The sequence below is a fragment of the Heptranchias perlo genome, chromosome 30 (assembly GCF_035084215.1).
Source record: "Heptranchias perlo isolate sHepPer1 chromosome 30, sHepPer1.hap1, whole genome shotgun sequence".
In the NCBI taxonomy this organism is placed as follows: Eukaryota; Metazoa; Chordata; class Chondrichthyes; order Hexanchiformes; family Hexanchidae; genus Heptranchias; species Heptranchias perlo.
Genome location: NC_090354.1, coordinates 32,171,722 through 32,188,188, shown reverse-complemented (window position 1 = coordinate 32,188,188; position 16,467 = coordinate 32,171,722). Strand labels below are relative to the sequence as shown.

Here is a 16,467-nt window from a genome sequence, read left to right as displayed (position 1 = left end):
CTAAACTCCGTCTAGTTCTATACATCCACCACTACTGTGCTCGGCACCAGCTGAGGTACACAGCCACCCGCACAAGTTACAAAATGATCAGCACGTGACCCTTCACTGATCACGGAGGACATAACAGCTCCACTGGTTGATGGTATATCGGCGATCGGTTGAGGTCTAGACCCGAGGACCAAACCAAAAGGATAAGGTGGTCAGTAGGGTCACCATCACGGGAAATGTTAGAGCAAGATAAGGAAGATATCTACACTGTCATGGTCACTATGGTGGACGAGAGATTGGGAAGAAAGGTGAACGCTACCTCATGAATACCTCCTCCTCAAATACATAATGTGGCAAAACTGTGGCAGATGAAATTCAAGGTGGGGAAGTGTGCGGTCATTCACTTTGGACCCAAGAAAGATAGATCAGAATACTTTCTAAATGGCAAGAAGCTAGGAACTGTGGATGAGCAGAGATTTAAGGGTCTAAGTACAGAAATCACAACGCTAGTGGACAGGTACAAAAAATAATTTAAAAGGGTGATGGAATGTTGGCCTTTATCTCAAGGGGTGGAAGTTATGTTCCAGCTGTACAGAGCTCTGGTCAGACCCCATCTGGAGACTGCGTTCAGTTCTGCACACCACACCTCAGGATGGATATATTGGCTTTGGAGGGGGTGCAGCACAGATTCACCAGAATGATACCGGCGCTAAAAGGGTTAAATTATGAGGACCCGTTGCATAGATTAGGTTTGTAATCCCTTGAATACAGAAGATTACGGAGAGACCGAATTGAAGTGTTTATGATTAAAAGGAGTTGATAGGGTAGATACAAAGAAACTGTTTCCTCTGATGGGATAAGGTTCCGCGTTGAAAACTCATGGCTAAGGTCAGAGCACATGGAGTCAGGGGACAGGTAGCAGAATGGATAGCAAGCTGGCTACAAAACAGAAAACAGTTAAGGGTAGCTACTCAGACAGGCAAAAGGTGGGAAGTGGTGTTCCACAGGGATCGGTGCTGGGACCACTGTTGTTTACCATTTACATTAACAATTTGGACTCAGGAATCGGAAGTACAATTTCAAAATTTGCAGATGACAACAAATTTGGGGGGGGGGGGTTAGTTAAGGAAGAATGTGTCAAAATGCAAGAAGACATTAATAAACTTGCAGAATAGGCGTGTAAATGGTAAATTAATTTCAATATAGGTAAGTGTGAGGTGGTGCATTTTGACAGGAGATCACCTACTGCTTGGATAATAAGAGTCTAAATGGGGTAGAGGAGCAAAGGGATCTCAGGGTACAGATACACAAATCTGTATCTGACCATAAAAAAGACAAACCAAGCACTGGGGTTCATTTCTAGAGGGATAGAATTGAAAAGCAGAGAAATTATATTAAACTTGAATAGAACCTTGTTAGACCACAATTGTAGTACTATGCACAGTTCTGGTCTCCATATTATAGAAAGGATATAGAAGCATTGGAGAAGGAGCAAAAAAGATTCATAAGGATGACACCAGAACTGAGAGGATATACCCATCAGGAAAGGCTGAATAGGCTGGGGCTCTTTGCTCTCAAGAAGGCTGAGGGGGTGACCCGATAGAGGTCTTTACGATAATTAAAAGGTTCGACAGGGTAGACGTAGAGAAAATGTTTCCACTTGTGGGGAGTCCAAAACTAGAGGTCATAAATATAAAAGTCACTAATAAAGGGAATTCAGGAGAAACTTCTTTACCCAAAGAGTTGCAGATGATACAAAAATTGGCCGTGTGGTTGATAGTGAGGAGGAAAGCTGTAGACTGCAGGAAGCTATCACTGGACTGGTCAGGTGGGCAGAAAAGTGGCAAATGGAATTCAATCCTGAAGTGTGAGGTAATGCATTTGGGGAGGGCAAACAAGGCAAGGGAGTACACAATAAATGGGAGGATACTGAGAGGTGTAGAGGAACAAAGAGATCTGGGAGTGCTGTCCACAGATGCCTGAAGGTAGCAGGACAGGTAGATATGGTGGTTAAAGAGGCATACGGGATACTTTCCTTTATTAGCCGAGGCATAGAATATAAGAGCTGGGAGGTTATGCTAAAATACAGGTTAGGCTACAGCGTACAGTTCTGGTCACCACATTACAGGAATAATGTGATTGCACTAGAGAGGGTACAAAGGAGATTTACGAGGATGTTGCCAGGGATGAAGAATTTTTAGCTATGAGAAAAGATTGGATAGGCTGGAGTTGTTTTCTTTGGAACAAAGGAGGCTGAAAGGAGATTTAATTGAGGTGTATAAACTTATGACGGGACTAGATAGAGTGGATAGGAAGGACCTATTTCCCTTACCAGAGGGGTCAGTTACCAGAGGGCATAGATTTAACGTGATTGGTAGAAGGATTAGAGGGGAGCTGAGGAGAAATGTTTTCATCCAGAGGGTAGTGGGGTTCTGGAACTCACTGCCTGAAAGGGTGGTAGAGGCAGAAACCCTCAACTCATTTAAAAAGTACTTGGATGTGCACTTGAAACCTACAGGGCTACGGACCAAGTGCTGGAAAGTGGGATTAAGCTAGATAGCTCTTTCATCCGGCACGGACACGATGGGCCGAATGACCTCCTTCTGTGCTGTAACTTTCTATGATTCTGTGATAAGAATGTGGAATGCGCTACCACAAGGTGTAGTTGAGGCGAATAGCATAGATAAGCACATGTGGAAGAAAGGAATAGAAGGATATGCTGATAGGGGTACATGAAGTCGGGAGAGAGGAGGCTCGAGTGGAACATAAACGCCGTCACGACCAGTTGGGCCAAATGGCCTATTTCTGTACTGTAGACTCTACGTAAGAACACGGGGGCATAACCTTAAAATTAGAGCTAGGCCGTTCAGGGGTGATGTCAGGAAGCAATTCTTCACTCAAAGTGCAGTGGAAAGTGACGGTCTTCGAGAGGCCGCAGACAATGGTGAGAGAGTCATTTTCTGACCTTAGAGATGTAATGATCTGCCTACAGATACTGGCAGCCATGAACAGATGCCAACCACCTGAGGGGACGACAGGATCAAGACGCTAGAACGCAGGCCAGCTGCTTGTCCATGGTGTCAGAACCCTGGCCACGTACTTTAGATACTGCACTCAAAAACTTGCCCTACATGATGGAGTCGAGGCCCTAAAACACCACTATTGGAATGCAGCTACCCAATCCCTCTACTAGTCCTTCAAACTAGAATCCTCCTTTAGCCAAACTATCTCTCCAGCCCTACAACCCTCTGTGAACTCTGCGTTCCTCTTCAATCAATAGTACTGCTACTGAAAGGGAAGCAGAGAGCACCTCTGCAAGTACAGCCACAGTCTTGAAAATTTCAATTATCCCAGCATCCACAACCATTTGGGCGGAAGAGTTGCAGATTTCCACTGCACTGTGTGAGGAAAAAGTGCTTCCTGATTTCACTCTCAACTTTCCCCTACAGTACCGACACTGGAGGGGACATTAAACTTCTGCCAAAATACTTGAACAAAAATACACAAAAAGCGAGACAACAATGTTAGAGGACCATATTACAGATGCAGAGTCTTCAGCATGGAGGTTTCCAATAGGAAGCCAGGGCTGCATGGTTATCTAACAAAGACAATGGCCTCGATATTACCTCCCCACGACGGGACATGGGTTGCACTGTGGTGGAGGGGGATGCAGGGTACGAGAGTTGAATTCCTATAAAAGGAAGACAGTTTCGCCAACACTGAAGTGTTTCAATATAGTCAGCAACACTGCTCCATTCCTTCAAAGCATACTGCAGATATGCTGACCATGTCACATACAACCTAAGCACATATAAAAAGCTTTCTATGTTGCACAGATACGTACCAAGCTTTGGTACTGGCTGGGTGTCCCAGAACTGGTAACTGCGTTTGGTGGCCTCCTCCATGCTCTTTGCTGGGCCCTGGCCAACAGAAAATAGCTCAATGGCCTTCTGGATCTCCTGGAGCTTCTCTGCAGGCAACGAGTTAACCTGAAAGACAATATTTAGCACAAAAGCATCTGAATATCTCAATCGTGTAACCATTCCACAATGTTTTGGTCAGAAGTGCTCTCACACTGCACCTCTTCAGATCCAGCCTTTCCATGAATTCAACAAGCCTGCACCACAATTCAAAGCTAAACCCCAGAGATAGGATGGCTGATAAGCTGTCAAGAGTGCTGTATAATCTGCACTATACTCCGACAAATGGCAATTTTCAGAATTGTAACAATTTGCCAGGTGTACACCTCTGTAAAGACTCTGCCCAGAGCTCGTTCAGCCACTCAACTGTAAAACTTCCAGATGTAGTATATAGGCCTCCTAATAGTTGCAACTCTGCTGGAAGAAGTATTAATCAGGAAATAGTCGGGGCATGTAATAAGGGAACAGCTATAATTATGGGGGATTTTAATTATCATATTAACTGGACAAATCAAATTGGGCAGAGCAGCCTTGAGGACGAGTTCATTGAGTGCATCAGGGATGGATTTCTTGAGCAGTATGTAACTGATCCTACTAGGGGGCAGGCAACCTTGGACCTGGTCCTGTGTAATGAGTCAGGATTAATTAATAATGTCCTAGTTAAGGATCCCCTTGGAACGAGCGACCACAACATGGTTGAATTCCATATCCAATTTGAGGGTGAGAAGGTTGATTCTCAAACAAGCGTACTGAGCTTGACTAAAGGAGACTATGATGGTATGAGAGCGGAATTGATTAAAGTGGACTGGGAAAATAGATTAAAGGGTAAGACGGTACATGAGCAGTGGTGTTCATTTAGGGAGTTATTTTACAACTTTCAAAATAAATATATTCCACTGAGGAAAAAAGGGTGTAAAAGAAATGACAGCCATCCGTGGCTAAATAAAGAAATCAAGGATAGTATCCGACTAAAAACAAGGACATATAAGGTAGCCAAACTTAGTGGGAGGATAGAAGATTGGGAATTCTTCAAAAGACAGCAAAAAGTAACTAAAGGATTGATTAAGAAAGGGAAGTTAGATTATGAAAAGAAATTAGCAAAAAATATAAAAACAGATAGCAAGAGTTTCTACAGTTATATAAAAAGAAAAAGGGTGGCTAAGGCAAACGTAGGTCCTTTAGAGGATGAGACCGGGAAATTAATGGTGGGAAACATGGAGATGGCAAAAATGCTGAACAAATATTTTGTTTCAGTATTTACAGTAGAGGACACTAAGAATATCCCAACACTGGACAAACAGGGGACTCTACGGGGGGAGGAGCTAAATACGATTAAAATCACTCAGGAGATGGTACTCAGTAAAATAATGGGACTCAAAGCGGATAAATCCCCTGGACCTGATGGCTTCCATCCTAGGGTCTTGAGGGAAGTGGCAGTAGGGATTGTGGATGCTTTGGTGATAGTTTTCCAAAATTCCCTGGACTCAGGAGAGGTCCCGGCAGATTGGAAAACTGCTAATGTAACACCGTTATTTAAAAAGGGTAGTAGGCAGAAGGCTGGAAATTATAGGCCAGTTAGCTTAACATCTGTGGTGGGTAAAATTTTGGAGTCTATTATTAAGGAGACAGTAACGGAACATTTAGATAAGCATAATTTAATAGGACAAAGTCAGCATGGCTTTATGAAGGGGAAGTCATGTCTGACAAATTTGCTTGAGTTCTTTGAGGATATAACGTACAGGGTGGATAAAGGGGAACCAGTGGACATAGTGTATTTAGACTTCCAGAAGGCATTCGACAAGGTGCCACATAAAAGATTATTACTTAAGATAAAAAAATCACGGGATTGGGGGTAACATTCTGGCATGGGTGGAGGATTGGTTATCGAACAGGAAGCAGAGAGTTGGGATAAATGGTTCATTTTCGGACTGGCAACCAGTAACCAGTGGTGTTCCACAGGGGTCGGTGCTGGGTCCCCAACTCTTTACAATCTATATTAACGATTTGGAGGAGGGGACCGAGTGCAACATATCAAAATTTGCAGATGATACAAAGATGGGAGGGAAAGTAGAGAGTGAGGAGGACATAAAAACCTGCAAGGGGATATAGACAGGCTGGGTGAGTGGGCGGAGATTTGGCAGATGCAATATAATATTGGAAAATGTGAGGTTATGCACTTTGGCAGGAAAAATCAGAGAGCAAGTTATTTTCTTAATGGCAAGAGGAGACTGGAAAGTACTGCAGTACAAAGGGATCTGAGGGTCCTAGTGCAAGAAAATCAAAAAGTTGGTATGCAGGTGCAGCAGGTGATCAAGAAAGCCAACGGAATGTTGGCTTTTATTGCTAGGGGGATAGAATATAAAAACAGGGAGGTATTGCTGCAGTTATATAGGGTATTGGTGAGACCGCACCTGGAATACTGCATACAGTTTTGGTCTCCATACTTAAGAAAAGACTTACTTGCTCTCGAGGCAGTACAAAGAAGGTTCACTCGGTTAATCCCGGGGATGAGGGGGTGGACATATGAGGAGAGGTTGAGTAGATTGGGACTCTACTCATTGGAGTTCAGAAGAATGAGAAGCGATCTTATTGAAACGTATAAGATTGTGAAGGGGCTTGATCGGGTGGATGCAGTAAGGATGTTCCCAAAGATGGGTGAAACTAGAACTAGGGGGCATAATCTTAGAATAAGGGGCTGCTCTTTCAAAACTGAGATGAGGAGAAACTTCTTCACTCAGAGGGTGGTAGGTCTGTGGAATTTGCTGCCCCAGGAAGCTGTGGAAGCTACACCATTAAATAAATTTAAAACAGAAATAGACAGTTTTCTAGAAGTAAAGGGAATTAGGGGTTATGGGGAGCGGGCAGGAAATTGGACATGAAGCTGAGTTCGGATCGGTCAATGCCCTGTGGGTGGCGGAGAGGGCCCAGGGGCTATGTGGCCGGGTCCTGCTCCTACTTCTTGTGTTCTTTAGATTTGTGGTTGGGATCAGATCAGCCATGATCTTATTGAATGGCGGAGCAGGCTCGAGGGGCCGATTGGCCTACTCCTGCTCCAATTTCTTATGTTCTTATGTTCTGCTCTGTAATTAGTTGTTTAAGCAGTTTTAAAAGAATTATCCATACTTAACAGTGACTGGGTAAAGGATCAAATCTACTACTAATAATACCCCTCAAATTCCAATCCTATGCGAGCTGCACTCCACATTGTTAATAGTAATGATAATATTCAAGACTGCCACAAACTCCAGAACTACAGGATGTGAGCTCAAGTTTAGAAAATAGTGGGGGGGGGGGGGGGGTGAAAAAGAGACAGGGACAGGGCAATTTGGATTTAACTACTTTATGGTGAACAAGTAGAATGAACTGCCCATGAGGCAGTTAATGTGGAAAAGGTTTGAGGGAAAATTGCATAGATATTTGAAAGAGCAGGTGATTAGTTTTCCAATCCTGTACTTTCCTGTAGTATAATCTCCGGCAAGAAGCAAGAACCTCTCGTGGTCGAGTCAATGGTATCAGTAGGCATCAGTTGGAGGTGTGTTAATAGGATGGGTTAAAAATATATTATATAGTGAGGGGTCTGTAATAAGCATAACAAAATATTTAGCCATTATTTCTTCCCAGTGATACCGGTAGTTGAATCCTACTTACTGTGGATAGGTGGAATATGCAAATAGCTCCAGAGATCTAGCTATCTTGTATGCACATGTGACATCCTGATGAGGAATGCACATTATTATTATAGGCAGAGTATTATTTAAATGATGATCGATTGGGGAATGTTGATGTACAAAGGGACCTGGGTGCCCTTGTACACAAGTCACTGAAAGCAAACCTGCAGGTGCAGCAAGCAATTAGGAAGGCAAATGATATGTTTGCCTTCATTGCAAGAGGATGAGAGTACAGAAGCAAGGATGTCTTACTGCAATTATACAGGGCCTTGGTGAGACCACACCTGGAGAATTGTGTGCAGTTTTGGTCTCCTTGCCTAAGAAAGGATATACTTGCCATAGAGGGAGTGCAGCGAAGGTTCGCCAGACTGATTCCTGGGATGGCAGGACAGTCGTATGAGGAGAGATTGGGTCGACTCGGCCTGTATTCACAAGAGTTTAGAAGAATGAGAGGGGATCTCATTGAAACATATAAAATTCTGACAGGGCTAGACAGACTGGATGCAGGGAGGATGTTTCCCCTGGCTGGGGAGGGTCCAGAACAAGGGGTCACAGGCTCAGGATACAAGGACTGAGATGAGGAGAAATTTCTTTACTCAGAGGGTGGTAAACTTGTGGAATTCTCTACCACAGAAGGCAGTGGAGGCCAAGTCACTGAATATATTTAAGAAGGAGCTAGATAGATTTTGAGACACAAAAGTCATCAAGGGGTACGGGGATAGAGCGGGAATATGGTATTGAGATAGAGGATCAGCCATGATCATATTGAATGGCGGAGCAGGCGCGAAGGGCCGAATGGCCTACTCCTGCTCCTATTTTCTATGTTTCTATGTTATAACGGTCACCGGATCCTGCAGGGTGGGTCTCACGCAGCTATCGACCATATCAAAATAAAGTGACTTGATTTTTGAATTGCCTCTTCCCGCTGACCTGAGGCCAACACATTTGCTGCGCACTTTGTTGGCACCGCCATGACATCACCTCTCTGTGCCCACAATGGCCAGTCTGTGAACGCGGACTGATCGGCTTCTACTGTGCCGCCAGTTTATCGGCAGGTGAACGCAGGAGAACAGTGCAGTTAGCTCACTCACTCCCCCAAGACTGAGGCCCTAATATAAAAGTAGCTTATAGAAAATTTCAGCAGAAGATCCAGAGGATAATGAGCAGTTCTCAAACATCTCCCTCCCTGACCCATACAAATGCTGCTGAAGAGGTTTTCCAGGGAAAGGAAGTGCACTCAACATAAACAGCTAGCATGAGACAATTAATAACCTTTTCAAAATGAGAGTCTGGCATTCTGCTACCAGCAGCTCCTGCCCAGTGATGACAGGTGCAAGTTAAAAACTGACAAAAATAGGGAAAATCTACAGCTCCCATAAGGTCAAAGAAAACAATTGCAAACATTTCTATCAGCGATTCAGACCTTTACATTTCAAACCCTCTAGTAGGACAAATGATAACAATGAAAACCTCCTGATATCTTGACAATGGAGAGCTCAAGTATAAAAGAACTGAAATCTTTCCTTTTATAAAAATGTAATAGCTAAAGTATACAGTAAAAAGAGCACAGTTCTCAGACACTTAAAGGGCTTTAGTGCAAAGATTTACTTCAGAGATTAGAACACACACCAGTCAACATTTTCTCCTACAATCTTCAACTGCATTTCTTCAGGGTAAGGTCATAATTCTTCTCCCACCCCCATTTCTTGGGGGCCGTGACAGTAATGGTGTGTGTGGTTTCTCCTATGCTCCCCCAGTTTCACATTGAGCTGCCTGCTAGGAGATGCAAACAAGCAGCCAGAGTCTCCCTCCCTGAGGGGTGGGAGGAACCTCAGGGGTGTGTTGCAATAGAGGCTGGGTGGGTGGGAGGGAGGGAATGGGGAGAATCAGGAACACAGCAGCATAAAGAAATGAAAGTTGAAGCTCACCACAATGTACTGTACACAGAGGCTCCATGCATCAGATCACTCTCAGCTGGTCAATGCAATATTTATAATTAATTAATAAATAATAAATCTGTAATTAATTAAGTAGTCGATCTCATGTGGCTTCACACATGGAGAGTCAAGACCAAGTGTAGTGTTCAGGTGAAGTAGATTTGAGGGTAGGGATGTAATTGGAAAAGGGCGCACAGATGTCATTTAGTCCCTCAGAATCATAGGAAGGTTACAGCACAGAATGAGGCCATTCGGCCCATCAAGTCCGCGCTGGCTCTACGCAAGAGCAATCGAGCTAGTCCCACTCTCCCGCCCTATCCCCGTAGCCCTGCAAATTTTTTTTTTTTTTAAACTTTCAAGTACTTATCCAGTTCCCTTTTGAAGGCCATGATTGAATCTGCCTCCACCACCCCCTCAGGCGGAGCATTCCAGATCATAACCACTCGCTGTGTAAAAAAGTTTTTCCTCATGTCACCTTTGGTTCTTTTGCCAATCACCTTAAATCTATGTCCTCTGATTCTTGACCCTTCCGCCAATGGGAACAGTTTCTCTCTATCTACTCTGTCTAGACCCAACATAATTTTGAACACCTCTATCAAATCTCTTTGCAACCGTTTCTGTTCCAGGGAAAAGGGAAGCAGAAAAGTAGAGTTGGTTGGAGCGTAGGAGTTTCTGCAGTACAGGCTGAGGCACTACAGTATCACCACTGGCGGGAGGGTGTAGTCACTGTGACAAGTCTACCCAGGCAATATCCATTATAAATGTGGACATAGGGATTTATGATGGAACAACTGACACACAAGTGTGACAAAAAATGTCAATATCATTCTTCTTATACCTAGGTGCAGGTCATTTATATAAACAGAAAATGAGAAAAAAATAAGCTTATGGGTAACTAGATGTTTCTTGAATAACATTTGATAATCCTGACAGACAGCTCCTTGTTCAGCTGGGTCAGATACAACGATAGTAGCTGAAACCATTGAGAAAACAAATTTAGCAAAGTACTGAGCTTCCTCTTATTTCTTCAAGCACATATTGCTGGATGCTTCAGAACACTTTCTACCCTAAACCATACCTTAGACTGATTGTCCAAGTCTAGCTTCCCTCCACCCTTCTTCTTCCGTTTTGGTTTCCTTTTCTTCTTCTTTGCTCCCGTTTCATTCCCTGGGCTCTTACTGTTTTAGAAAGAAAACAACAGTTGGAAAAATTCAGAACCGGGAAAACCGTTAGCCGGGAAGGTGATGTTTTTATGAAGGAAGAATCCAGGCAGCCTTTAATTACAGCACAGGGCATAGCTCTGCAGTGGCTCCCTGCTAACATTGCTGCAGTGCTACAAATTCTTGACAAAATGTCATTTAAAACATGGCAGTAGATTGTTAGAATTGTTTGCAATACTTTTTAAATTTAGAACCCTGGAGGATGTAATCTACAAAAAAAAAATTTAAACAATGCGATTCGATTTTGCGCATTGCCGATTTTCATTGCCCCACCATTGGTGGCCGTGCCTTCAGCTGCTTAGGCCCCATGCTCTGGAATTCGCTCCCTTAAACCGTTCTGCCTCTCTACCCCTCTCGCCTCCGTTAAAGACACTCCTTAAACCGTACCTCTTTGACCAAGCTTTTGTGAAGCGCCTTGGGACGTTTTATTACATTAAAGGCACTATATGAATGCAAGTTGCTGTTTAGAGAAACATGTGATGAGATTATAGGTACCATCCCTGGCACCAATAATGGACAAGCAGGTATCCTTCCGACGGAGTCTAGCGATATTGGGTTAATTTGTCTGTTCATTCCCACAAAGAGTCACTTCTTGATTTGGGGCCTTGCCCTAAGAGTCCAGCCATGACAGAACTGGGGTGAAACATTGCCTAAGCAGTGTGTGATAGAGTGTGCTACTCCATAAATCCCGTCATCTGTTTCAGTTCCATTTTACTCCAGAATGGAACTACGTGTTGCATAAACCCTGCTGAAGTAAGGACCCTGGAGCAATACTGGAACAGAAGTTCATCTTGTGCTCCCCAATGCAGCAGCTGGTAAAGGCAGTGTGGAAGTGAACCACACTGCCCCAGGTTTGGCAGGTCTGTGCCAAGTAAACTGATCTCAGACAGGGTGGCAAGAGAGACACAACAATCAGTCTCTGTGCCCCTGGGTCCCCACTCCAGATCATCTATGCAGCAACCTGCTCTTGGAAAATGCAGGTTGTGGGCGTCAGCTAAGATGAGGTTCAGGCTCTGTTGTGACATTCCCATAGTTGAATAGCCAAAACACATTACGTAGGCTCACACATGAATGGCTACTTAGGGTACCTGGTGACCATGGAACCAGGGGTCAGCATCTTTAGGAAAAGGAGGGGATTAAGTTGGCATAAAAGAAACTTGCCTGAGCATAAACTAATTCAGAATCTGCAAATGTAAATATATTCATCCAACTCGGCACAAGAACGCATCTTTCACCTTTCAGGATGTTTTGTGACCATTTTTCCACAGTTTAAAGTGTTGTGTGCTTAAAGCAGAGCATATTTACAGAAGTTTAAAAAGGCACTGAGACAACAGGTGGCGAAATGCTAAGTTTTGGTGTGTCCTCATGGGCTGTAAATAATAATTAATTAATTGGGTTGTTTGGCAATCAATAAACACTTCACAACCACTGAATTGGAAAGTATCTACTCCCATCCCACTGTGATCAGAAGGGGATAAAACACAAGAGACTGAAGCAAGCAGTCAGGTCTTCAAATAGAAAGCTGCGTGCACAAGCTTTGGCCAAGCTCAGCAGAGTAACATGCAGGAGGGTAGGAGGGGTTATTTTGTTTAAGTAAGATCCCCACTCGCCGATGGGAGGAAGCATATCATGCTCTTATTTTGTATTATTACGCAAACACAAGCGGTACTGTTTGAACTAAGTGAAACTGATCAAAACATTTGCTCGGTCAGTTCACTCGCTACATCGACCTGGCCTCGTCTCACCAAGAGGTTTCTCAGCCTGCCTTCGAAGAGAGTGAAGCAGCACGTGCGAAAGACACGAATATCACATATCAAGTTGCACAACAGACAGAGAAAGAGAAGCTGGAACACTGGAGGAGGTTCCAGAGATACAGAGGGATGAGGCCATGGAGGGATTTAAACATAAGGATGACAATTTTAAATCTGAGGCAATGGGGCGCTTGAAGCCAATGTACGCCAGCAAGGACAGGAGCGATGAGCCAGGATAGGGGCAGCAATATCCTCCTGTGAACTGCACTGGATATTAGCGTCTTTTGCACATACACTACTTCAATCTTTTTGAAGGCAGACCGAGGAAATACTTTGAGACACAAGGCCAGACACGAATGATTAAGTTGTTTTATTTCAGAATGAACATATAGAGCAACAGTTATTATCAGATTTAAACAGTACAATCGAATTTAAACAGTATAGTCTTTGTATAATAATACAAAATGAATATGCCACACTTCCCTACATCAGTCAGCCATCTTACTTGACAAACAAAATAACTCCCAATTATCTTCCAATGTGATAAACTTCTGAGCTTGGCCAAAGCTTTCCCTTACAGCTTTTATTTGAAGTGCTGAATGACTTTGCAGACTTGCTAGACCTAACTGCTCGTGCCTCTTTTTTTTTTTTAAGAGCACCCCCTGTTCACATTCCAAAAGGACCAGAATTTTCCCAACACAGTGGGTGCAAGGTATTTATCTATTACCAAGGTTGGCTAATGAACTGTTTATTATTTATAGTCTATGGGAAAAGCACATCAAAGCTTAGCTCATTAACATTTTATCCATCTACTGGTCTCTGCCTTTTTTCAAGCTTGTGTGAATACACTTTGATCTAAAACCTCAACATTTAAAAAGTAGCTTTCTCCCAATTACTTTCTATGGAAAAATGATCAAAAAAAATAAAAATCCCAAAACACCAACACTGTACCCAGGCTACATCCAATAAGTGATGACATGGCTGAGCATACTTGTGACAGAATGTTTTAGATCTGAAATCGGCAAGCGTACAAGTACAGCCTAAACTAAAAAAGGGAAACTAAGACTGCAGTTATATGGTCATTTCTGCACGGATAGAAAGTGGTTTCAGATGTGCTAGGGTGTGAAAATGACAGCATAACTGCAGAATCAGGTCCCAATCCAGAGCACAAAACCCACATGCCAGTTTGAGTTTGCACCAGGTGCAGCATGACTCCAACCTAAATGGAATGGAATGACAGAGGACGAGAGAATGGGCAGGTCTAATTTGCCCCAGGCAATTGAAAACAAGACAAGAAAAAGCTCATGATCGATCACGATTCAGGCACACCCCTATCCCACAACTAATATTAAAAGATCTATTTTGTTGGTAGGTAAACAAACACAAACAAGTGCAGACAGGTATAAAGTTAGTCCTCCCTGAAGCTCTACATCTTGAAAACTGCAGGTCAGGACATTACTGCATTTAAGCCAATACACTTTTTTGTGCTGTACACCTCATCTGTAATACTCTGAATTCATTCCCTCATTCATTCCCACCATTAGTGACAGACCTGTACCTACTGGTACTTCACCCCAGTGTTGCACAGCTCAAAACACTCGTTCCAGACACTAACCACATTTGGAAGGACAGAATCTAGAATTGGACTGCCATGTACTTTTTTTCCTTCCCACAGCATAAATGCTTATTGCATGATCATTTAGCACATGCACCTCAACTCCTAGTGACACTACTGAAGGAAGTTGGGATTACAATAGTCAGAAGGTACTTCCTACAGGGGCAGGGTGAAAATCCCATCATATCAACATCCTCAATGTCTCATCTCAAGCACAGAAAACGTTAAGATGCTGAACTCCCCCACCCACCCCAACAAACACCTCGCATCCATCTATGTACCACCTACAGCTTTAAAGTTTGGCGTGATTGGGATTTTTTTTTTTTAATATCACCGTTTATTTTTTGAATCCTTCACATAACTGCCCTTCCCTGTTCCCGAGGAGAGTGGATAAGAGCTCCGCTCTGTTTCAGTCCTGTAAAAATTACTTCAGGAAAAGGTCTGCAGCTCCTGCACGATTAACGACGATCCTCTCTCCTCCGCCTCACTATCAATTCTCACCTCTCCTGATGGCTGTGATCCCTGCTAGTGTACTGTTCCTTGGGCATCAGTTGCTCCCCAGTACCTCAGTAAAAGGGGCCATGTGTGAGCTTAGACCAATGAGTGTTGATAGGCTAGTCCACCTTGGAGAGCATCCTGTCTTCATCAGTCATCCACACCTCTAGCAGGAGTTAGTGGAAAGTGATCAGGAGCAGGAACCCTTGATGATTTTCACCTTCCCTAATGTAGGGGCATGGAGGCTAACTGTCACACTACCAACCACGAGTCAACTTCAGAACAGGGCTCAAGCCTGAGGCTATCCTAGTCTAACTCACCTACTTACAGGCTGCACCAACTAAGCTACTGAGGGAGCCTATCTGGTTTTGACTACTAGTCCAAATGCAGACGCAAAGCTTCCTAAGTTCATGTGCTTACCACATGGGCCTAAGCAGCAGTTCGAACATCACTGCAGCATCTGGCCTTGTTCTTAGATATATACTTGGTGTTAAAAATAGAAATTGATGTGTCAAACTAAAAATAATATTTTGAATAAAGTGTTTCTACTAGTCAGAACCTCAAGTTCAATATCCATGCAACACCTCAGGGAGAGCCTTTCCAATTCCACTCCATGTTCTGAAACCACATGCTCACTGCTGCTCTTGCTTACCCGATTCTGAAATTATTATTCTGTTTAAACTTATTTTTATACCCAATGGGTTGAGAGACACTTGCCCTCCCAGGCACCTAGTGTGCACATCAAACATTCCCAGGTCAGGTAAAGTACAGCCAGAAGCTGATCAAAGCTCCCTCTACTATGCTCCAACAATGCTTCTCAGTCATTACCTTGCAACAGATTCCTGGCTAGGATATATGCTAAAAAAAAATTCATAGAACAAGGAATCTCTTAATTAAAGTTACAGTTCAGCAAATTAGCTCAGAAGGAATTCTTCTGTTCCATCAAGTAATTTCAAAGCAAAATCTAGTGGGTAAAGGCACTTCCTGCTGAAGCATTAATCCACACAGACCAGAGAGTCTCAAGTTTTCAAAAGCTATTGCATTTACATTATAAAGATTGGGTCCGTTGTGTATTTCTTCTTAAACCTATATTTAAGATGAAGTTTAAAAACAAGTTTAAACAGAATAATAATTTGAAAATAGGGTGAGCAAGAGCAGCAATGAGCATGTGGCTTTAGAACATGGAATTAACTTGTACTTTTGCCCTTAGTTATAATAGAAAGGCTTGATTTGCGATGTTCCATCTCAGTGTTCCGTACGATCGTCATCACATCACGCAATGATCTACCCCAAGTGACATTACTCAGGTGTCACTTTCGGCCGTCAGCTTGTCAAGAAGGCTGAGAGGTGACCTGATAGAGGCCTTTAAAATTATGAAGGGGTTCGAAAGGGTCGACCTAGAGAAGATGTTTACACTTGTCGGGGGAGATCGAAACTAGGGGCCATAAATATAAAGATAGAAGATAAAAGATAGTCACCCATAAATCCAATAAGGAATTCAGGAGAAACTTCTTTACTCAGAGTAGTTAAAATGTGGAACTCGCTACCAAAAAGGAGTAGTTGAGGCGAATAGCATAGATGCATTTCAGGGGAATTACATAGAATGTACAGCATAGAAACAGGCCATTCGGCCCAACAGATCTATGCTGGTATTTATGCTCCACATAAGCCTCCTCCATCTAACCTAATCAGCATATCCTTCTATTCCTTTCTCCCTCATGTGTTTATCTAGCTTCCCCTTAAATACATCTATGGTAGTCACCTCAACTACTCCTTGTGGTAGGGAGTTCCACATTCTTACTGGGTAAATAAGTTTCTCCTGAATTCCTTACTGGATTTATGGCCCCTAGTTCTGGTCTCCCCCTCAAGTGGG

At 43.2% G+C, this 16,467-nt stretch overlaps 1 protein-coding gene across 1 annotated transcript in view; it reads right to left on the bottom strand.

The window, feature by feature from the left end:
* Positions 1–16,467, bottom strand: part of LOC137300035 (glycylpeptide N-tetradecanoyltransferase 1-like) — a 54,398-nt gene that overhangs the window by 24,253 nt on the left and 13,678 nt on the right. The window contains exons 2-3 of the mRNA XM_067969126.1: positions 10,592–10,691; positions 3,833–3,977 (exon numbers count right to left, since the gene is read on the bottom strand). Coding sequence (XP_067825227.1) covers positions 3,833–3,977; positions 10,592–10,691 — 245 coding nt within the window. The remainder of the gene's footprint in view (positions 1–3,832; positions 3,978–10,591; positions 10,692–16,467) is intronic.